The 23,821-nt window shown below is 42.2% G+C and overlaps 1 protein-coding gene and 1 non-coding gene across 2 annotated transcripts in view; one reads left to right on the top strand and one right to left on the bottom strand.

The window, feature by feature from the left end:
* The first annotated feature begins 10,509 nt into the window (after positions 1-10,509).
* The window catches only part of LOC121539166 (connector enhancer of kinase suppressor of ras 3-like), a 78,965-nt gene continuing 65,653 nt past the window's right edge, over positions 10,510-23,821 (top strand). The window contains exon 1 of the mRNA XM_041847469.2: positions 10,510-10,757. Coding sequence (XP_041703403.2) covers positions 10,697-10,757 — 61 coding nt within the window. The 5' untranslated portion in view covers positions 10,510-10,696. The remainder of the gene's footprint in view (positions 10,758-23,821) is intronic.
* Positions 23,580-23,656, bottom strand: trnaa-cgc. Its single transcript has one exon. It is a non-coding gene; the product is annotated as a tRNA-Ala (tRNA).

The raw sequence follows: 23,821 nt of genomic DNA on the forward strand, positions 1-23,821 counted from the left end.
GTGACATCTGCTGATGTAAAAAGGGCTTTATGAATACATTTGATTGCTTGATTGATGCTGGTCTTGAGATAATACACACTGCAAAAAATGTACTTCCTTTATTTGAGTCTGAAATAAATGTTGATCCCAAAAAAAAGAACGCCTCTCCTTACGCACTGTTTACCTTTGAAGATCTTGTTTTTTTGCTTTGGTCGTCGCTGCTGGTATTTTGGATGGCAAAAGTGAAAGAAAAGCGGTTGACATTGTTTGTGTGACAGCGGGTCAGAGCAGTGAACATAGGTGGCCTGTGCTGTGCAGGAGGAAGCACACGCTCCTATTGAAATCCTGTTCCTAGACAGGAAGAGATGACAACTCTGCTATTCTCTTTAGCTCGGCCCAACGCTCAGATTAGCCTTCTGCTCCGTTTGAGTCAGGCGTTCCCTATATCCCACCCCCTCACCTTTCCTCATCCTCACACTTTACCACTCTCCTCACCCCCATCTCCCCCCATCTCCCCCCTCCTCACCCCCATCTCCCCCCTCCCCCTCATCACCCCCTCCCCCCTCATCACCCCCTCCCCCTTCACCCCTATCTCCCCCCTTCACCCCTATCTCCCCCTCCTCACCACCATCTCCCACCTCCTCACCCCAATCTCCCCCTCCTCACCCCCATCTCCCCCCTCCTCACCCCATCTCCCCCCTCCACCCCCCTCAGCCGCTACCATGACCCGAGGGGCCTGCTGTCTACCCAGGCCTCCTCTAGACAACAATCCCATGATTCGGTAATCCTGTCAGGACCTCCCCTTAAATTCCACGCTTCACAAATCCCCTGGATTCACCACACTGCCCTTGGAAGGAATGTGGAGTAGGCTACGGACTCCCCCACTCAGTGCTGCCATTCAGACATATTTATGATGCATAGCAACACTAGAGGACATACTGTATGCTGTACCATGGGAAATATTAAATGGTGTAATAACTGTTAAGGCCCCATTTGTCAAACACTCATATCATTATCTGTGGCATGTTGTCTTCTAACCTAAACAACATCAAGCATAAACACTACTGTACATTCTTAAGTGAAGTATTATCCTCTCCTCTGGATCTTAACATCGTTTTGTTATACAGTAGTTTGTGATATAATTTTTTACTTAGCAACATAATACCAGCTTCAAGTTCCTCTGTGTCCACATCACTAAGGAACTAACATGGTCCACACACACCAACACAGTCGTGAAGAAGGCAAAACAACGCCTCTTCCTGAAAAGATTTGGCATTGGCCCTCAGATCCTCAAAAAGTTATACAGCTGCACCACTGAGAGCATCTTGACTAGCTGCACCACCACCTGGTATGGCAACCGCTTGACATCCGACTGCAAGGCGCTATAGAGGGTAGAGTGTACGGACCAGTTCGTCACTGGGGCCGAGCTCCCTGCCATCCAGGACCTCTATACCAGGCGGTGTCAGAGGAAGGCCCTAAAAATTGTCAAAGACTCCAGCCACCCAAGTCTTGGACTGTTTTCACGGCAAACGGTACCGATGCACCAAGTCTGGAACCAACAGGACCCTGAATAACTTCTACCCCGAAGCCATAAGACTGCTAAATACATTGAACAAAAATATAAACGCAACATGCAACAATTTAAAGGATTTTACTGAGTTACAGTTCATATAAGGAAATCAGTCAATTGAAATAAATTAATTAGGCCCTAATCTATGGATTTCACATGACTGGGAATAGAGATATGCATCTCTTGGTCACAGATACCTTTTAAAAAAGGTAGGGTCCGTGGATCAGAAAACCAGTCAGTATCTCCTTCACATAGAGTTGATCAGGTTGTTGATTGTGGCCTGTGGAATGTTGTCCCTCTCCTCTGCAATGGCTGTGCGAAGTTGCTGGATATTGGTGGGAACTGGAACACGCTGTCATACGCGTCAATCCAGTGCATCCCAAACATGCTCAATGGGTGACATGTCTGGTGAGTATGCAGGCCATGGAAGAACTGGGACATTATCGGCTTCCAGGAATTGTGTACAGATCCTTGTGACATGGGGCCGTGCATTATCATGCTGAAACATGAGGTGATGGGGGCGGATGAATGGCACAACAATGGGCCTCAGGATCTCATCACAGTATCTCTGTGCATACAAATTGCCATCTCTAAAATGCAACTGTGTTCGTTGTCCGTAGCTTATGCCTGCCTATACCATAACACCACCGCTATCATGGGGCACTCTGTTCACAACGTTGATATCAGAAAACCTCTCGCCCACACGACACCATACACGTGGTTTGCGTTTGTGAGGCCGGTTGGATGTACTGACAAATTCTCTAAAACGACGTTGAAGGTGGTTTATGGTAGACAAATTAACATTAAATCCTCTGGCAACAGCTCTGGTGGACATTCCTGCAGTCAGCATGCCAATTGAACGCTCCCTCAAAACTGGAGACGTGTGGCATTGTGTTGTGTGACAAAACTGCACATTTTAGAGTGGCCTTTTATTGTAATGATCATGCTGTTTAATCAGCTTCTTGATATGCCACAAATAAGCTTTTTGTGCGTATGGACGATTTCTGGGATCTTTTATTTCAGCTCATGAGGCATGGGACCAACACTTCACATGTTGCGTTTATAGTTTGGTTCAGTGTAGTTAACCAAATAGCTACCCAGACTATCTCCATTGACCCTGTTTGCACTAATTCATCTGACTCATCACATATGCTGCTGCTGTTTCTTATCTATCCTGTTGCCTAGTCACTTTCCCCTACCTATATGTACATATCTACCTCAATTACCTCATACCCCTGCACATCAACTCGGTACTGGTACCCTGTGTATATAGCCAAGTTATCATTACGCATTGTGTATTTATTTGTTGTGGGTTTCTTTCTATTCTTTTTCTATTTTTCTCTCTATATTGTTGGGAAGGGCCCGTAGGTAAGCATTTCACTGTTAGTCTACACATGTAGTTTACGGAGCATGTGACAAATACAAATTGATTTGATTTTAATACTACTCTTGCAGAGCCCCAGATGCCTCATATGAAGAGTTATTCCTTCTTCAGCATCTCCTGATCTTCATCATATTCCTGCGATATTACAGAACTCACTCTCCTTGGCCTCCCTGGGGGATTCGTGCCTGTGTTTTCTCACACACTAATTGTTTCCATCATGTCTCAGTAAGTTATACTCCACAACACCGCCACAATGCCTTTGTTTAACCTTTCTGTGTGATGTGCACAAATTGAACTGGCATGCAGTGATGTGAGTGATGATGACTTCCTTGATCCGCCTACTCATCACAGCCCAATTTAGCCTTGTTATTTTGAACGATACCTACTGAATTATTCCTACAGTTGTTGAAGAGATGAAGCTGTGTTCGTAGTGGGGTTAGGCACAGGGAACTATATGCACATCAGGATTATTTCTCTGGTCCCCATTTTGTAATATTTTCTTTGTATTTGCCCCTCCCAAATCCCTGTTAGTGCACTGATCAAACAGGAAACTCCCTGACAGGTAAGTCTACGGGTAGTTATAGTCAAACAGGTTAAAACACCAGACTAGATCTGCATAACCTCTCAAATTTCTTACAAATCCTGTCTCTGGCATTGTGTATCTCCTAGTGATAGACTGGAACCATTTCATGGTATGTTGTGCAGGTGATTGATCAGAATAGTGTGTCTAAGTCTATTTGATCTAGCCCTTTATTCTTTCCCTCTAACCTGAGGGAAGAGCATTGACACGCACCATGCCTCTCTAGGCCTTGTCATTATAGCCTAGCCTTGTTATTTTACATGAATTATTCCTGTTGTTGAAGAGTTGAAGCTGTATTTGTGGTGGGTGGTGGGGTTACCCACATGAAAAAATACTACAGTTTACTATAGAATACTTTTTTCCACACCATAGTATCCTTCGATCATGTGTAGTACTTACTATATCATTTTGTAGTATACTGTAGAATACTATACTAAACACTGTAGTATCCCTCGATTGTGTAGTACTTACTATAGAATGTTGTAGTATACTGTAAAATACTATACTACACTCTGTACTATCCCTTGATCATGTGGAGTACAAACTATAGAATTTTGTAGTATACTGTAAATACTACAGTATTATCTGAAAAAAAACACTAGTAAATGCTACAGTAATGTCCTAAACACTACAGTATGCAAAAACACTACCGTTTTTTAAAAAACTATAGTAATGCTACAGTATTGAATTTGCATATACTCCACCCATTCCCATCCCCCATATCACAATTTGCGCCACCCATGAATGAGAAACCTACATGTCAAGTATAGACCATATACTGTAGTGTGCTTCCTACAAGTTATGTAAATGAGCAGAAGCGCTAAACTATCTGTACAGACTCCAGACCTACCATCCTAAATTTGCTCTTCTATGCGCCCACTTCTGTCAAAGATAATAAATAAAAAATGCTATAGTAAATACTGAATTAATGTCTGCAAAAACACTACAGTAAATACTACAGTTTACTACAGTACGTAAAAACACTACAGTAAATACTACAGTCCGCAAAAACGCCACAGTAAATACTACAATCCGCAAAAACAAACCATTGATTACATAATTTGGGCCTCCTGTAGCTCAGTTGGTAGAGCATGGTGCTTGCAATGCCAGGGTTGTGGGTATGAAAAAGGTATGCACTCACTAACTGTAAGTCGCTCTGGATAAGAGCGTCTGCTAAATTACTAAAATGTAATAATTTAGCTGACGCTCTTATCCAGAGCAATTAGGGTTAAGTGCCTTGCTCAAAGGCACATCTCCAGATGTTTCACCTATTGAGCTTGGGGATTTGAACCAGCAACCTTTTGGTTACTGGCCTAACACTTAACCACTAGGCTACCTGCCACCCCACACTACAGTTGTCTTTTACTACAGTATTTATACTACAGTTAACTTCAGTCCGCAAAAACACTACAGCGAATACTACAGTAAAGGCCACAAAAACATATAATACTATAGTATTTATACAATAGTATACTATAGTATTTTTTCATCTGGGTAACCTGAGGGAAGCGAATTGACACGCACCCTGCCTCTCTAGGCCCTGTCGTTCAGTTTAGCGGGCATAAAGAGTAGCATGTTCAAACAGGGAGGAGGAGAGAAAGCAGAAGTAATAGTAGAGTAGTACTGATTGTGGTTTCCAGTATTTTATTGCCTGGCAGCAAAGTGATATGTGCTCAGGTGTAATTGAAGCTGAACTGTAATTGTCTGATGATTAAAGTGTAGCTTGTACCTTCCAGCTGTGCTGAGGGGAAGGTTAGTAGGGGACTCTCCCTAACAAGGTGTGTTTTAGAGAGAGGGAGGGGGTTTGCAAATATATTGGGTTTGTTTAGGAAACCATCTGTTACTTAGGCCCTATTGCCTCTCTGCCATTGGCTACTGTACTATAGCTAACTATGGGAACAAAGACAGGTACAACAGATACCCATCCTGCTGTTGACTGAAAACACTGTAATACCACCCCAGAATGTATTAATCACTGGTACAACATTTTCACAATATGGCAAATAGAGTTACATGAAGTTTGGGCTTTTCCATTCACGAACACATAAAATACAGTCAATAAATACACGATATAATACAGTTGTCTTTGTAAACTGTCACACAAAGCATAGTTTATGCTTATGTTGTCAGCCCTGAGTCTTCTCTCTGAACCCGAACTACAATTATGCTACCTTCTGGCATTGGACTTATTTCCTAATTGAATTAATGTAATTGTATATAATGGGATAATAAATTGTATCCTTTCTGGTGGGATCAATATTCATCCTTTGTGTGCATGTCACAGAGGGTTGTGGCTCTGGCATGGTAGCCCACTCACTGTGTGGTCACCAGGTCGGTTGTACACTCCTTCATCAGTCTCTGGGAAACTTTGGAAACGTATAAAAGTCAGAAGGCAGCCAACACCCAAAACATGAATAGAAAGGGTTCAACAAATTACAGGCAGGATCTAATTATGGAAAAAAACTGAAATACTCCTTATGGCAGGGGTAGCTAACTAGATACAGCCGCAGGCCGATTTTTGTCGGAGTGAATGGTCGGGGGGCCGGAAAATAATGATAATAATTTGCACACTGCAAATTGACCCCAACTAAGGCCAAAAAGAGATTGTATTTGAAATAACAATAATTTAATTCCTTGATTACATTGAGACACGATCACATACAGTGGGGAAAAAAGTATTTAGTCAGCCACCAATTGTGCAAGTTCTCCCACTTAAAAAGATGAGAGAGGCCTGTAATTTTTATCATAGGTACACGTCAACTATGACAGACAAAATGAGGAAAAAAATTACAGAAAATCACATTGTAGGATTTTTAATGAATTTATTTGCAAATTATGGTGGAAAATAAGTATTTGGTCACCTACAAACAAGCAAGATTTCTGGCTCTCACAGACCTGTAACTTCTTCTTTAAGAGGCTCCTCTGTCCTCCACTCGTTACCTGTATTAATGGCACCTGTTTGAACTTGTTATCAGTATAAAAGACACCTGTCCACAACCTCAAACAGTCACACTCCAAACTCCACTATGGCCAAGACCAAAGAGCTGTCAAAGGACACCAGAAACAAAATTGTAAACCTGCACCAGGCTGGGAAGACTGAATCTGCAATAGGTAAGCAGCTTGGTTTGAAGAAATCAACTGTGGGAGCAATTATTAGGAAATGGAAGACATACAAGACCACTGATAATCTCCCTCGATCTGGGGCTCCACGCAAGATCTCACCCCGTGGGGTCAAAACGATCACAAGAACGGTGAGCAAAAATCCCAGAACCACACGGGGGGACCTAGTGAATGACCTGCAGAGAGCTGGGACCAAAGTAATAAAGCCTACCATCAGTAACACACTACGCCGCCAGGGACTCAAATCCTGCAGTGCCAGACGTGTCCCCCTGCTTAAGCCAGTACATGTCCAGGCCCGTCTGAAGTTTGCTAGAGTGCATTTGGATGATCCAGAAGAGGATTGGGAGAATGTCATATGGTCAGATGAAACCAAAATATAACTTTTTGGTAAAAACTCAACTCGTCGTGTTTGGAGGACAAAGAATGCTGAGTTGCATCCAAAGAACACCATACCTACTGTGAAGCATGGGGGTGGAAACATCATGCTTTGGGGCTGTTTTTCTGCAAAGGGACCAGGACGACTCATCCGTGTAAAGGAAAGAATGAATGGGGCCATGTATCGTGAGATTTTGAGTGAAAACCTTCCATCAGCAAGGGCATTGAAGATGAAACGTGGCTGGGTCTTTCAGGATGACAATGATCCCAAACACACCGCCCGGGCAACGAAGGAGTGGCTTCGTAAGAAGCATTTCAAGGTCCTGGAGTGGCCTAGCCAGTCTCCAGATCTCAACCCCATAGAAAATCTTTGGAGGGAGTTGAAAGTATGTGTTGCCCAGCGACAGCCCCAAAACATCACTGCTCTAGAGGAGATCTGCATGGAGGAATGGGCCAAAATACCAGCAACAGTGTGTGAAAACCTTGTGAAGACTTACAGAAAACGTTTGAACTGTGTCATTGCCAACAAAGGGTATATAACAAAATATTGAGAAACTTTTGTTATTAACCAAATACTTATTTTCCACCATAATTTGCAAATAAATTCATTAAAAATCCTACAATGTGATTTTCTGGAAAAAAAAATCTCATTTTGTCTGTCATAGTTGACATGTACCTATGATGAAAATTACAGGCCTCTCTCATCTTTTTAAGAGGGAGAACTTGCACAATTGGTGGCTGACTAAATACTTTTTTCCCCCACTGTATGTCTGTTTGTTTTACTTGGGAACAGATATCCTAAATTATATATTTTTTGCTGAATTCCTGGTGATAATAAAAAAAAATTCAAATGTTTTACTGGCGGGCCGATTTTGGCCCCCGGGCCACTTATAATATAATATATAATATAATATGCCATTTAGCAGACGCTTTTATCCAAAGCGACTTACAGTCATGCGTGCATACATTTTTGTGTATGGGTGGTCCCGGGGATCGAACCCACTACCTTGGCGTTACAAGCGCCGTGCTCTACCAGCTGAGCTACAGAGGACCACTTGTTGCTGACCACTGCCTTATGGGTGCTTAAGTGTTTCGTTGTTAGACGGTTATGGGGATAGATATGGAGTGAGTAAGAGCACGTAAATTGCAATAAATATAGATTCAAACAAGTGAATAGATATTGTATCAACTGTGTTGTTTACTTTAACAGAATATATATGTGCCTTTATTCTTTCACACTTCATCAGTTGCTTCCCATTTGAGCCTTTGTATGCATGTTGCCTTGAACGTTTGTGTATTACCTCCAGAATCAATCACAACTGTGGTATTATGAAAGAACTGTAGCTTTCCTATGTGGCAAGAAGTCCCCATTGTTTTAATAAGGAAAGCATAGACAGTATGTACAGTGCCTTCAGAAAGTATTCATACCCCTTGACTTATTCCACATTTTGTTGTGTTACAGCTTTTCTCACCCATCTACACACAATACACCATAATGACAAAGTGAAAACATGTTTTTAGAAATGTTAACACATTTATTGAAAATGAAATAAAGAAATATCTAATTTACATAAGTATTCACACCTCTGAGTCAATACATGGTAGAATCACCTCTGGCAGAGATTACAGCTGTGAGTCTTTCTGGGTAAGCCTCAAAGAGCTTTGCACACCTGGATTGTACAATGTTTGCACATTATTCAAAAAAAAATTATTCAAGCTCTGTCAAGTTGGTTGTTGATCACTGCTAGACAGCCATTTTCAAGTCTTGCCATAGATTTTCAAGCCGATTTAAGACAAAACTGTAACTTGGCCACTCAGGAACATTTAATGTCGTCTTGGTAAATAACTCCAGTGTATGTTTGGCCCTGTGTTTTAGGTTTTTGTCCTGCTGAAAGATGCATTTGTCTCCCAGTGTCTGTTGGAAAGCAGACTGAACCAGGTTTTCCTCTAGGATTTTGCCTGAGCTTAGCTCTATTCCATTTATTTTTATCATAAAAAAACTCCCTAGTCCTTGCCGATGACAAGCATACCCATAACATGATGCAGCCACCACTATGCTTGAAAATATGAAGACCGGTACTCAGTGATGTGTTGTGTTGAATTTGCCCCAAACATAACGCTTTGTATTCAGGACATAATGTTTATTTCTTTGCCATATTTTTTTTGCAGTTTTACTTTAGTGCCTTATTGCAAACAGGATGCATGTTTTGGAATATTTTTGTTCTGTACAGGCTTCCTTCTTTTCACTCTGTTAATTGGGTTAGCATTGTGGAGTAACTACAATGTTGTTGATCCATCCTCAGTTTTCTCCTATCACAGCCAATAGGTGCCCTTCTTTGCGAGGCATTGGAAAACCGCCCTGGTCTTTGTGGTTGAATCTGTTTGAAATTCGAATCTGTGTTTGAAATTCACTGCTCGGCTGAGGGACCTTACAGATAATTATATGTGTGGAGTACAGAGATGAGGTAGTCATTCAAAAATCATGTTAAACACTATTATTGCACACAGAGTGAGTCCATGCAACTTATTATGTGACTTGTTAAGCACATTTTTACTCCTGAACTTATTTAGGCTTGGCATAACAAAGGAGTTTAATACTTATTGACTCAAGACATTTCAGCTTTTCATTTTTTATTAATTTCTAAAAATTATTTCACTTTGACATGGTGGGGTATGTGTGTAGGCCAGTGACACAAAATTGAATCCATTTTAAATTCAGGATTTAACACAACAAAATGTGGAAAAAGTAAAGGGGTGTGAATACTTTCTGAAGGCACTGTAGTAGGACAATGCAGAAGTGGATTATAATTGCCTGCTGAGCATTAGCTCACCAACAGAGCGCAGCCGTGAGCCGCAACCAATGGTTGTACGGTAGAGGGACATTTCATTTGTTATTTTATATGGCATGAAGAAGGCAGGGACAGGTTATGCTGTTCCTCTTTCTGTAAAATTGCTCCATTCCCTGATACGCTCTCAATCGCACTGTTTCAAGTTACCCTTTTCCTTGTCACCAGTCTGTTTAATAACAGTTTCTAAACTGCGCTGTTCTAACTTTCTGTGAAACGATGCCTGATAAGAATGAATCTGATCGAAGTGTAGGCTACGAAATGTTATGTGGTATGATTAAACGTGGTCTATAATATTTATTATTTAAAAAAAAAAAACAGGCTAAATCACCCATAATAAAGGCTATATGAAGCTGCAGAGACAGAAACACACGGTAAAGAAAGAAACTAGCTATGCAATTCAATAATGTTTTTTTTTTCTTCAAACTTTTGAATATAATAGTGTATTATTATAGTATAGTCATTATCAGCCATAGGCCTACATGCATTATCGGTGGTCAATGTAGTAAGATATAGCCTACATATTTGTGGTGCGGTGTTGTTGATTGCTCCGCCCGGTTCAGTAGAGTGAAACTATGCAACTTGATCCCAAGCCCAGTGACGAACTATGGGGGTTTTCACTCCTGCCTGTAACGGTGTGTGTGATGTAAATGAGTTCCCAGTCGCTGAGTGCGCAGAGAACACGAGCTAGAGTGAAGAGGGTCACAGAGAGACAGCTGCTATACAGAGAAGATCAAGAAGCAATGGGAGTTTTATAATAAATTAAGTGACAATCGTAGGCAACCGAAAGCAGTGTTTTATGGTATCGATTTCTAATTGTTGTTTTAGATAGTTTCCTGGGAATGCAAGCAATGGATCCAATAACGAAGTGGACACCAAAGCAAGTTGTCGACTGGATGAAAGGTAAGTTTCGATCACTTTCACACACCGCTCGATTCACAATTGTCCATGTTAACCGCTATCTGAAACTTGAGAAACTAGAACTCCGTATGCCTCATTCGCGGATCCATGCAATGCACGCGCTTTGTATTAAAGCTCATGCTTTGTAGAAACTGGCCCTATGTGCAGCCGCTGCCGCCAAATATCGTCGCTGTCAACTTGTTGCACAGAGAACAAAGGGAAATAATATCTTCTTTACACTTAAATTCAACTTCCAAACATTAGCAATTTAAAAGAGGTAACATGTAACAGCTGTGTGAACTTTGACAGACACTAATTATTGTCACACAGGTGGACCAACGTTTCCAGCCATATTGCCTCTGGCTGTGCCACTTGCACTGTTCTTTGAGGAGCCAACTTTGGCAATAACAGTAGTAACCAAAAACAGTGCAGTCTGTTTAAAAAAATAATAATATATATATATATATATATATATATATATGATCACGATCACTATTTGGCAAGCACAATGTGTTACAACAGTTTGTTTTACTAGAGGCACAATAAACTGAATGTATTGTATCATAATTGTCTCTATCAGCTATCGGACAGAATGATTGTAACACTGGACACCACTAAAAACGATTTTCCTGTGATATTTGGGTTAAACACAGCACAACTAGCACAATGCTGTATTGGTACACCCAGCATATTCTTCATGTGATAATCCAACCTGGAATGCCGGTTATGGAAATGTATGACATCGCCAAAGGACTATTTTCTTTTAACGACCTGAACCCTGTCACAGCATTGGCATGTAAAGTGACTGTCTGCTACCACTGGTATGAGAAGTATCGGCAGTCACAGATATGCAGCAAAACTCCACCCTTGCTTCAAGAGATGTCACTGAAATGTCAGAGGAAGTATATGAAACATCATAGGAGGATAGAAGTGCCTCTTGTGAATTATCTTTATGTCAAAAGAAACATGAGATCTGAAATGATGTTTGATGATATATCCAAGTGCCTTCATTTTTCAGAGTAAAGTTATTTGATAGTTCCTACTTCTTTCATTGCCCTAGAGTGAACATCCACAGCCGCCCACTCTTCAGTAGTTGCTGAATGAAGCAAACCTGGTGGGTATAGGCCTTCTAGTGTTCATGTTCAGTGCCTTTGTGTAGATACAGTTGAAGTCGGAAGTTTACATACACCTTAGCCAAATACATTTAAACTCAGTTTTTCACAATTCCTGACATTTAATCCTAGTAAAAATTCCATGTCTTAGGTCAGTTAGGATCACCACTTTTATTTTAAGAATGTGAAATGTCAGAAAAATAGTAGAGAATGATTTATTTCAGCTTTTATTTCTTTCATCACATTCCCAGTGGGTCAGAAGTTTACATACACTCAATTGGTATTTGGTAGCATTGCCTTTAAATTGTTTAACTTGGGTCAAACATTTCGGGTAGACTTCCACAAGTTTCCCACAATAAGTTGGGTGAATTTTGGCCCATTCCTCCTGACAGAGCTGGTGTAACTGAGTCAAGTTTGTAGGCATCCTTGCTCGCACACACATTTTCAGTTCTACCTACACATTTTCTATAGGATTGAGGTCAGGGCTTTGTGATGGCCACTTCAATACCTTGACTTTGTTGTCCTTAAGCCATTTTGCCACAACTTTGGAAGTATGCTTGGGGTCATTGTCCATTTGGAATACCCATTTGCGACCAAGCTTTAACTTCCTGACTGATGTCTTGAGATGTTGCTTCAATATATCCACATCATTTTCCTTCCTCATGATGCCATCTATTTTGTTAAGTGCACCAGTCCCTCCTGCAGCAAAGCACCCCCACAGCATGATGCTGCCACCCCCGTGCTTCACGGTTGGGATGGTGTTCTTCGGCTTGCAAGCGTCCCCCTTTCTCCGCCAAACATAACGATGGTCATTGTGGCCAAACAGTTCTATTTTTGTTTCATCAGCCAGAGGACATTTCTCCAAAAAGTACGATCTTTGTCCCCATGTGCAGTTGCAAACCGTAGTCTGGCTTTTTTATGGCGGTTTTGGAGCAGTGGCTTCTTCCTTGCTGAGCGGCCTTTCAGGTTATGTCGATATAGGACTCGTTTTACTGTGGATATAGATACTTTTGTACCTGTTTCCTCCAGCATCTTCAAGGTCCTTTGCTGTTGTTCTGGGATTAATTTGCACTTTTCACACCAAAGTACGTTTATCTCTAGGAGACAGAACACGTCTCCTTCCTGAGCGGTATGACGGCTGCGTGGTCCCATGGTGTTTATAGTTGCATACTATTGTTTGTACAGATGAACGTGGTACCTTCAGGCATTTGGAAATTGCTCCCAAGGATGAACCAGACTTGTGGAGGTCTACGATTGTTTTTCTGAGGTCTTGGCTGATTTCTTTTGATTTTCCCATGATGTCAAGCAAAGAGGCACTTAGTTTGAAGGTAGGCCTTGAAATACAGGTACACCTCCAATTGACTCAAATGATGTCAATTAGCCTATCAGAAGCTTCTAAAGCCATGACATAATTTTCTGGAATTTTCCAGGCTGTTTAAAGGCACAGTCAACTTAGTGTATGTACACTTCTGACCCACTGGAATTGTGATATAGTGAATTATAAGTGAAATAATCTGTCGGTAAACAATTGTTGGAAAAATTACTTGTCATGCACAAAGTAGATGTCCTAACCGACTTGCCAAAACTATAGTTTGTTAACAAGAAATGTGTGGAGTGGTTGAAAAACAAGTTTTAATGACTCCAACCTAAGTGTATGTAAACTTCCGACTTCAACTGTAGATGTGCTAAAGGGATTGTGGGGGGGTTACCCTGTGTGACCAGTGAATGGAACCAGGTCAGTGGATGGAGGGACAATTAGCTCAGTAGACGGGCCCTACTGGTCTGTCTTCTCTCTGGCTATCTGACTCAGCAGTTCTACATTGGAGGGTTTTACCACTGGCTCTGTTCAGTGGACTGCCATAAGACAGCCGCTGTACCTAACATTACAACAGGCCATTCGTGCCTAACATGCAGTATAAAGTCAGCAAACACCAATTACATTTTTTACATTTTAGTCATTTAGCAGACGCTCTTATCCAGAGCGACTTACAGTTAGTGAGTGCATATATATATATATATATATATATATATATATATATATATATATATATATATATATATATATATATATATATATATATATATATATATTTATTTAAATATTTTATTTATTTAAAAAAAAAAAAAATCATACTGGCCCTCTGTGGGAATCGAACCCACAACCTTGGCGTTGCAAACGCCATGCTCTACCAACTGAGCTACATCCCTGCCGGCCATTCCCTCCCCTACTTTGGTCAACAGTCGTTGGTTGACTTCATTTTTTGAAGCTGATTAGTAGTGCTCCATTAATGTACAGTGAACAAAAATATAAACACAACATGTAAAGTGTTTCATGAGCTGAAATATAAGATCCCACCTGAAATGTTCCATATGCACAAAAAGCTTATTTCTCTGAAATGTTGTACACAAATGTGTTTACATCCCTGTTAGTGACCATTTCTCCTTTGCCAAGATAATCCATGCACCTGACAGGTGTGTCATATCAAGAAGCTGATTTAAACATCATGATCATTACACAGGTGCACCTTGTGCTGGGGACAATAAAAGGCCACTCTAAAGTGTGGAGTTTTGTAACATAACACAATGCCACAGATGTCTCAACTTTTGAGGGAGCATGCAATTGGCATGCTGACTGCAGGAATGTCCAACAGAGCTGTTTCCAGATAATTTATTGTTAATTTCTCTACCATAAGCCGCCTCCCAACGTTGTTTTAGAGAATTTGGCAGTACGTCCAACCGGCCTCACAACCGCAGACCATGTGTATGGCGTTGTGTGGGCGAGCAGTTTGTTGATGTCAACGTTGTGAACAGAGCGCCCCATGGTGGCGGTGGGGTTATGGTAATTTGAATGCACAGAGATACCGTGACGAGTCCCTGAGGCCCATTGTCGTGCCAATCATCCATCGCCTCATATTTCAGCATGATAATGCACAGCCCCTTGTTGCAAGAATCTGTACACAATTCCTGGAAGCTGAAAATGTCCCAGTTCTTCCATGGCCTGCATACTAACCAGATATGTCACCCATTGAGCATGTTTGGGATGCTCTGGATCGACGTGTACGACAGCGTGTTCCAGTTCCCACCAATATCCAGCAACTTCCCACAGCCATTGCAGAGGAGTGGGATAACATTCCACAGGCCACAATCAACAGCCTGATCAACTCTATGCTAAGGAGATGTCGCTCTGCATGAGGCAAATGGTGGTCATCAGATACTGACTGGTTTTCTGATCTACGCTGCTACCTTAAAAAAAAAAAGGTATCTGTGCATATCTGTATTCCCAGTCATGTTAAATCCATAGATTAGGGCCTAATGAATTTATTTCAATTGTCTGATTTCCTTATGAACTGTTACAGTAAAATCTTTGAAATTGTTGCATTTATATTTTTGTTCTGTGGCACCTTTCTCATTGAGTGAAAGGCCAGTTAAATCTCTCAATTGAACATTATTTTTGACTGCACCTTTCTCACCAGGTCTTCAAGCAGGCTATCATACTACCTTATGCACTAATACATTTTTTGAATCTATTTATATTTTCCTTAGCAGTTGTACTCAATAACAGAAGCAGGACGTTGAAGTTGATGGCAGACTCCAGTAATTTCCCAAATATAATCTTTAATCCATTCACATTACATTTAAGTAATTTAGCAGACTCTCTTATCCAGAGCAACTTACAGGAGCGGTTAAGTGCCTTGCTCAAGGGCACATCAACAGATTTTTCACCTAGTCGGCTCGGGGATTCGAACCAGTGACATTTCGGTTACCAGCCCAACGCTCTTAACCGCTAGGCTACCTGCCACTCCTAATGCCCAGACTGAGGAGAGCTAGTGCTATTCAGAGAATGTATAGTTCAAAACTCATCTGAATAGTTTCACACTTACAAACTCGCTTTCTTTTTTCGCCTCCTACTCACTGCGGAGTCTGCCAAGTTTGCTCAGGCATTCCAAATATGCAAACACAACTACTTTTCAAGTTGGTGAATAAGAAGAGGCATTCATAATGTGAGTTTTGCTGACTTTAGTTTAAGATGAACATCAGCAGTATAGTGTTACTGTATGTCCCAAGTTTTCAGTATTTGACAACAGAATACTACAATCACAAAGACTCTTACATGCAGACTGTTGTAATTGGTGTGTGAAATGTAGCGACGGGTTTGTTTTTAAGCAATGGACCACGATTAGAGAGCGGATGATCTAGTGGCCTACATCTGTCCCAATGTGGTCACAGGATGGAAGTGTCAAAAATAAGGACCGCACCAGCCAGAGGAGGAGTGTGTCACTTTTTAGAATAGCACTGACATGCCAAATCCACGTTCAAAGAAGTAAAGAGGTGAGGCAGGTTATTCCATGGAAATCGTTAAGTTAAAACTGTCTTTGTCACAAACTAATTTCCAGTCATCCTCTCATTCTCCTTTTTAGAGTGGACCTATTGTAAACTATTGATCTAGAGATATCTGTGTAACTTCCCTTTTAAAAAGGCTTTAGACTTCAGGAAACCTTTTGTAAGAGGATTCTCCCTGAGGGACAGGAACCTGAAAGTGATCCAAGTGGTTTCGCCCTGCCTGTCCTGTTTCTGACAGGCCCATGTGTTAACCTGATGGGTAAGAGCTCGCCATATGGGGACTTCTCAATAAGTCATCAATAGTTTATATTTCTCCATTGTGTTGTTTGTTGTGTGCAATAGTATTGGATTGAGTGAGGGTTGGTGGTTAGGCCAATGATTTAATTAGAACGTACACAATAAAGACTATTGTCTGAGAGGTTCATAAAAGGTTGCAAACTGTAAACCAGAATTGGTTGACATTCATTTTATAATGCTCTGGAAGGTTAGATGGGGTCACCTTCCCTGTGCCCCTGCCAAGCTGGGCAAGGGCAGTTTGCTTTTCATTCAAATCCCAATGTGAATTGCAAATCTCCCAGATCATCTGAGCTTAGCGGCGCTTCTAGAGGTTTGGCCCCAGTCTGCCCTAAGAGCATTGGCCTCTGAAACACACATAGTTTAACACTGTGGGAATAATCGCAACCTGAGGTGGCACTGCTCAGGGCACAGACGGGTCACTGCAGCCATAGTGACTGACTGCCCATGCAGAGAGCTGTGTGTTTGTGTGTGAAAGAGAAAGAGAGAGATAGTGTAGCTCAACTTCGGAATCATTTCAGTGATATTCCCGGACTGTGTTGTAATCGGAATGGTTGGTATTTATTTTGACCTCACCATAGAAAGTCTATGTTAATGACATGTTTTGTGTAGGCACCAGTGACGACATAGGCCTGTTAGGTAAGGCCTGCACAGACTGTACAATTTTAGCCGTCTTATGCCACGATTTTGCTGTCCCAGACAATTTCCAGGTCGTGGGCAAATTCTTAAGTCGTGAACAATTGTCGTCTTGGCTCGTTCATTGTGACAGGGTCTAGGTCTGCCGATTGAAATACCCCTACGTGCGGTCGTAGGCTCTGACAAAGTTCTGTCAGTGTCAGACATTTTGAGCCTTTATCGTGTAGTGTAGCTGGTGTGACGAGCCGATCCCGGTTATTGACCAATAGGAACACGGCCGGCACGGAGTATGAGCACAATAATACGATTTTTATAATAATATGATTATTGTGAATAGTCAGATTAATATAATAGTTTGATTTAAATGTTTACATGCTGTGCAAGAAGAACGATTTCCCTAATAATCTTGTTTACATGACACATCTGAAATCAGGCTACCTGATGGGATTTTGATAAATGCACAAAATTGCCAATCAAAATAAATGTTCTACCACAGCAGCCATGTTATTTTGGGGCAGCTTATTTGATTCTGAGTTCAGACATATAAAGTTTGTATGTGAAAACTATTTCTAAGATGCAAACTGTACTTTCAGTTTTTCTGAACTCACTTAACGCATAAGAGGGAGTCTTGCGCTGCTGGTGCCGACAAATGCGCAGATCAAATACACCACTGCAACTGACATAGTTTACGACGGCTGACGTAGACTCGCAAGCCAATCGCAGAATGTGACGGCAAAACTGAAGCAAATCGTACAATCTGGCCAGGTTGATATCAAGATTTTAGTTTGGTAACATCACAGTGTGACATGTAATAATGGTAAAAGACTGAATCCGACGTACAGTGCGGGAAGGCCTGTAAGGGCTCGAAGTGCTCACTACAGTGGTGTTGATAGTACTATTAAAGCATTATGGAATGAGCTATGCTCGAACAGCCACTGGCTATGACAGGAATATGTTCCCCTGGCGTTCTGCTACTGGACCAAACTACTGTCTTGGTGAATCAGCAGTAAAAACACCCATGAATGTCCTTTTATGCACTTGCGCCACCAGTTTATTTTTAAAGGATTTAAATACCTGATCTAGAATGACTGTTCAGCCTCTCTCGGTTAAGAACACACTTCCTATACACATGCAAGTCTTCTCATTCCGTCATAACCTGTTGTTGTTAGCCCATTTATCTTAGGTGCTCTCATGCTAAAACAAAATTAACACGTTGTATAATAGATAAATATTTTGTGGTTCTCAAGTAGGCATAAATGGTCATATGCTCTCACTACGGCTGTATGAAATGTGTGACAGCATATTAAAGGGGCAATCTGCTGTGGCTTCATCCATTTTAATTAAATATACCCATTTGATTCTTGAAGTCTAAAACTAAGCTCATGAGGCATTTATAAGTTAAACTGTCGTACCCCATCAGAACCCAAAATACAAGCTTGTTTCACTCCAATGTTAGTAAACAAAGTCAATGTAAATAAATATGATATACCCTCAAAACATGGTTAAAACTATAATGTTGATATCATGGCTGGTCAGTCCTTGCATCCATAGCTCTGTAGATGAATTTGAGCGTGATTACATTTCTCCAGCCCTATCCCTCTGCTTTTTACCGAAACGGGTGGGGAGAAGGCTTTATTGTTTTAACTGCTGATTACCGCTTTAAGGGCGTATCTAGGCAAGTCTACATTCTACCAACCACAGGCAGTCCCTAGAGATTGCGTTCCTCAGGTTGGTTATCTCCACCATTGACATTAACCCATGTAATGTCTGCCTTTTGTAGTATCGCATATGATGTATTACTGCTCAAACTACTGATATCTCCCCTCTCAAGGAAAATATTGCAATTTTCAGTGGTCCAACACAATCCTATAGCTAGGACTCTTTTCACTTCCTTTTACCTCTGTTTGTTTGCTGAGTCCCATTTTAGAACAATTTACAGTCAACAGTACATTTATGTTGACAGAATTTCTATGTGGGTTAAAATCACAGTAACTCGGTCAGTCACTCTTGTTCTGTCACAACAGTATTGGGTGACGTGGAACAGGTGCGAAGAGACGTGCAAACAAAAAAAACACCTGGAAATTAACAGGGTGTGTTTTGTGGTGAAAAATGATTGCTGTGTATCTGTTCCACCACCACAAGAAACTAGTCAATCATTCATGATTTGTGAGAGTTCTTCCCTTTTCTTTGTCTGTCACTCTAACACATCATAAGATATCCACAAACACATTATTTTGTGTGTGTCAGAGGAAGAATGAGACACAGGTATGTCATTAACATGGCAGAGTAGGAGTCTGTGGTCCGTCACTGCCTTGCAGTGGGATAGCTGTCTGCGTAGTGCCCTGTGGGTGTCACACTTGCTGGTCACACTGTCGCTCACAGATGACATCCCATTGAAGATGACTCACCTTCAGTCTCTCCCACACGGAGAACAGGATCGACTCATCTCAACGCCCGCTCCCTTTTCAACTCGTTCTCTCTGTTCCACAGGATCTGAGCGCTAGCTGCCGGGGACTCCTATTACATTTAAATGTTTGTTCTATTCAGCTGTAATGTACAGTGCGTAATCTGAGTAAGAGAACATTTGTGTGGCTGTAAAATCTCAATGAAAGCAGTACAACCCATCATTGTGGTGTGTTATTCTCAGCATATTGCTTGTTATGTGCGTATGAATAATGACATGGCGTTTTGTGTCCTGTGTGTGCTGACGACTTAATGGTCTTCAGTGGGAGGGACGACAGAGTAACGATACACTCAATCTCTTTGACCCGTGTCTCCTCCTTCCCTGACCTGGATGCGTGTAGGCTGTAAATCTTTCTAAACAGAACGTCCGTTCTCGTCCCCCATCTCATCAAGTCTCCAACTCCCCATCACCCCTCTTTCCCACAACGCCACCCACCCACCAGACCCGTTACCATGCCTACGCTCCTGTTTGTTTAGCGGGCCCAGACATGTTTGAGGGCTGCGCTGGACGTCATTGTGAGTGTTTGGGACCGGCACAAAGAGCAGGGTTACTGGCTAAAGCCTGGTTTAGCTGAGAGAATGCAGGTAGCGGGTTTTTAAAAAATGCGTGTGGGCGCCCGGGCCAAGCGGGAGGCAGGCATGCCCGATTATTGGGAGGTCAGAAATGAGATGCCAGGTTCATTTTTAGATTTGGACATGGAAATCCTCTCCTCTTCGCTTGGCAGTTAAAGGTGGCAGATATTTTTTCCGGTCCTTTCTGACTGTTTAACAGCCTGTTTAAAAGCCTGTTAGAACTAACTAAAAGGCAGATTTGGGGTTTCGAAAGTTGTGTATTCTCTTTATCTCTGAAGGAGAACCGGGTAAACCCATACAATCTTATAGGGAGGCATTTTTCCACCCATTTTGGTGCTAGCTGATATCTTCAAGTGTCTTTTGTTTGAGACTGAACCATACGGTTCCCATAGAAATGTGGTTAGTCTATAACAGCCTAAATGAGCTGTGCACGTTTCTCCCTCCCCAGCCTGCATGTTTTTATTGTGGTTTCAGTTGGCTCCCATGACAGCCCTATTAAACTGGCCAGGCCAGGCCACCATGATTATACACCAGACATGAGGAGAGAAGAGGCCACTGTTGTCAGTTCACTCACTCACTACACTGTGCAGAATGTCTTATATGTCTGTTGTGTATAAATAAAGGTCACTCACTGTACTGTACAGGCAGTCTATGTCTGTTGTCTATAAATAAGGGGCAGGAGTGTTTCCTGGTCAAGTCGCTTTTTACAGTATGAGCCCATGGTTGGGCCTGGTAGGTTTCCTCTGCCTCGCTGGGATGAGACGTGGTGGTTTTCTATGTCTGTGAAGACTGAAGAGACAACCTCTGAGAAAAATACTAAATATGGTTTAGCCTGGAGTGATGGTGACAGTACAGGTGCTGGTGGGAGGGGAGTTTTGAGTGAAGTTGACATGCTGAAGTAGACTTAAGACTGTTTTTCAGATGAATTTGGCAAGCTCTGGGAGGTGTTACAATTGCACAAAGACTTTGTTTGTCCTGGGACGATTGTTAAAAAAACAGAAACGCAACAATATGAGCATGGAAGGCCAGGAAAAAGGAAAGCTGGGGGGTGGTGGAGTGATGGGGAATTTCTGCCATGTTCTGCCACTTTAGCGGTTGTTTACGTGCGAGGTAATGAGCAGCGAAGGTAGCTGGCTGGCTGCAGTGCAGAGTAGGCGGGAGAGGTAGTTCTAAAACCACCATCATTACACACAGCTCCTGCTCCAGTCCGAGGCCCAGACCTCACTGAATAAGAATGCCCATAGAAGTAATTCTTCCCATTGATGTGTATGACCTCTCTGATTGTTGTACAGAAGCCCATGCAGGGGCAACCTCTCTCAGATACATTTTTATCATGTTGGAGAACCAGGTTAAAAGTGTAATCTTTGTTCAAGATTGGCCATGCCAGGCAAAAATACACTTTGTTAAACTTAGGACCCTACACAAATAGCCTACAGAAACACATCAACGGATCAGGGGCGGCAGGTAGCTTAGTGGTTAAGAGCGTTGTGCCAGTAACCGAAAGGTCGCTGGTTCTAATCCCCGAGCCCACTAGGTGAAAAATCTGTCGATGTGCCCTTGAGCAAGGCACTTAACCCTAATTGCTCCTGTAAGTCGCTCTGGATAAGAGCGTCTGCTAAATGACCAATTATTATTATCAGCTGATGAGGTCACAAATTTGCTCTTGGTGATGGTAACTTCAAAGCATACAGACAGCAAACAGCATGGGCCATGATGTGAAAATGTACTCTTGGACAAAGTCCTCCCCACAAATGTTTCTCATAGCCCTGGGGGGGGGTAAAGGTCCATAGCTTATAGATGCTCAATGTGCACAGTTGGGGTTAGATTCTCAGTGGGGATGGTACTGTTGTTGCACAACTGTCCCTTTCACACTAGCCACTGTCTTGTGTATGGGCTTTGTTTTGCTCCTGTGAAATAAAGTCATGCATCAGAGGAAGGCTTAGCAGTCTCTCTGAGGGTTTTTCTAATTACAGCCTAGGCTGCCCAGAGCCATTGTGCTGGAATGCTGGAATTCCCACAATGGAACGCCTCCTGAGAACAATGGCTGAATTCCTCCGATTCCCCACAGGTTTGCTGGGCTAAAGAAAAAGAAGGAGAGTTACAGTGGCACTGCTATTGTACGCCCAGCAGCTTTCCCACTGTCCAGCCCAGGCAGGGTAGGACCAGGGAGGCGATGGGAGGAGACAAGGAGGGGCAGATGGCCAGAACCCCCACTGGGAAAACAGTGAGGTGAGGCAGGGGGGAGAGGAGGAGGGCAGGCTCTTAATTTCTGTTGGAGGTGAAAGACCGTTCTCTCTCATGTAATCAAACCCCTGAGAACCCAAGCTAAGCCTGCCTGAGTATCACTGGGCCTGGTGGCGGATGTGAGCCTGGCGGTGGATGTGAGCCTGGCGTTGGGAGGAGTGAGAGGAGTGAGAGGAGGAGGGTTGTGTATGCATGCAAGTGAATGTGCACCAGTGTGTTTATATACTGTTGTAAGGAACAGATGTGCATGTCATCCTAAATCTGCAGCACATAATCAATTATGTAGGATTTACCGGTGATCTGATCAAGGTCTGCAGGTCTGCTTCAGATAAGCCAGGTCTTGTCCTTTTTCTTATCTAATTGCATAAAAACATGTTGTTCTTCTGTAATAGAACACACACTCTAAGGTATTTGGATTTCCTGCTTGCTCTCATTGTAGAGTAAATAACCTTACACATGATATCTGCTTCCAAATGTGTTGCAGTAGTATACTAGCAAGTCTACATGCTTTGGGGCACTTTGCAGCTTTTCTTTTTCTTCTACAACATTTCCAATGTCTGACTCTCCTGATTATTCCTAGATTCTCCATGGACTGTCATGTTCTGGCTCCTGAAAGGAAACCTGCTGTTTTTAGTGCTTCTGTACGGATGTGAACCGGGAATGTTAGGATTATCACAGGACTAGCCAGGCAGTTAGCGGCCAAAAGGAAAGAGTCACTGTTTACATTGCCAAAAACCTGTGCTTATAGCCTTAAAGGGATACTTCGAGATTATGGCGATGAGGCCCTATATTTACTTCCGCAGAGTCAGATGAACTCGTGGATAACAAGTTTATGTCTCTGTGTCCAGTATAAAGGACGTTAGAGGTAGTTTCGTGAGCGAATGCTAACTAGCGTTACCCATAGACTACCAGTCATTGCACTAACGCTAGTTATCAATTGTGCTAGCGCTAGTTAGCAACTTCCTTCAAACTGCATGCAGAGACATAAAAATGGTGTCCGAGTTCATCTGACTCTCGGGAAGTAGATAAAGGCCCTTATTGACAAAATCTCAAAGTATCCCTTTAAGTAGGCTGCAGTTCCATTGCCTTACATTTACATTTGAGTCATTTAGAAGCTCTTATCCAGATCGACTTAGAGTAGTGAGTGTATACATATTCGTACTGGTCCCCCCGTGGGAATCGAACCCACAACCCTGGCATTGCGAGTGCCGTGCTCTACTAACTGAGCCACACGGGACCTTCGGTGGAATCCAAACTGTGCCTAAGCCTCTTGGCTCTTTCCCAGCTGTCCAGAATCATGCCTGTCTGTTTGTCAACTCCTGTCACCTCTGGACTGAAGCTGTTTTGTTGATAACCTGTTGTATATAGCTCCAGGTTCCAATCAATGGATGTAGTGGGTGACAG

The sequence above is a fragment of the Coregonus clupeaformis genome, chromosome 25 (genome assembly GCF_020615455.1).
Source record: "Coregonus clupeaformis isolate EN_2021a chromosome 25, ASM2061545v1, whole genome shotgun sequence".
Classification (NCBI taxonomy): domain Eukaryota; kingdom Metazoa; phylum Chordata; class Actinopteri; order Salmoniformes; family Salmonidae; genus Coregonus; species Coregonus clupeaformis.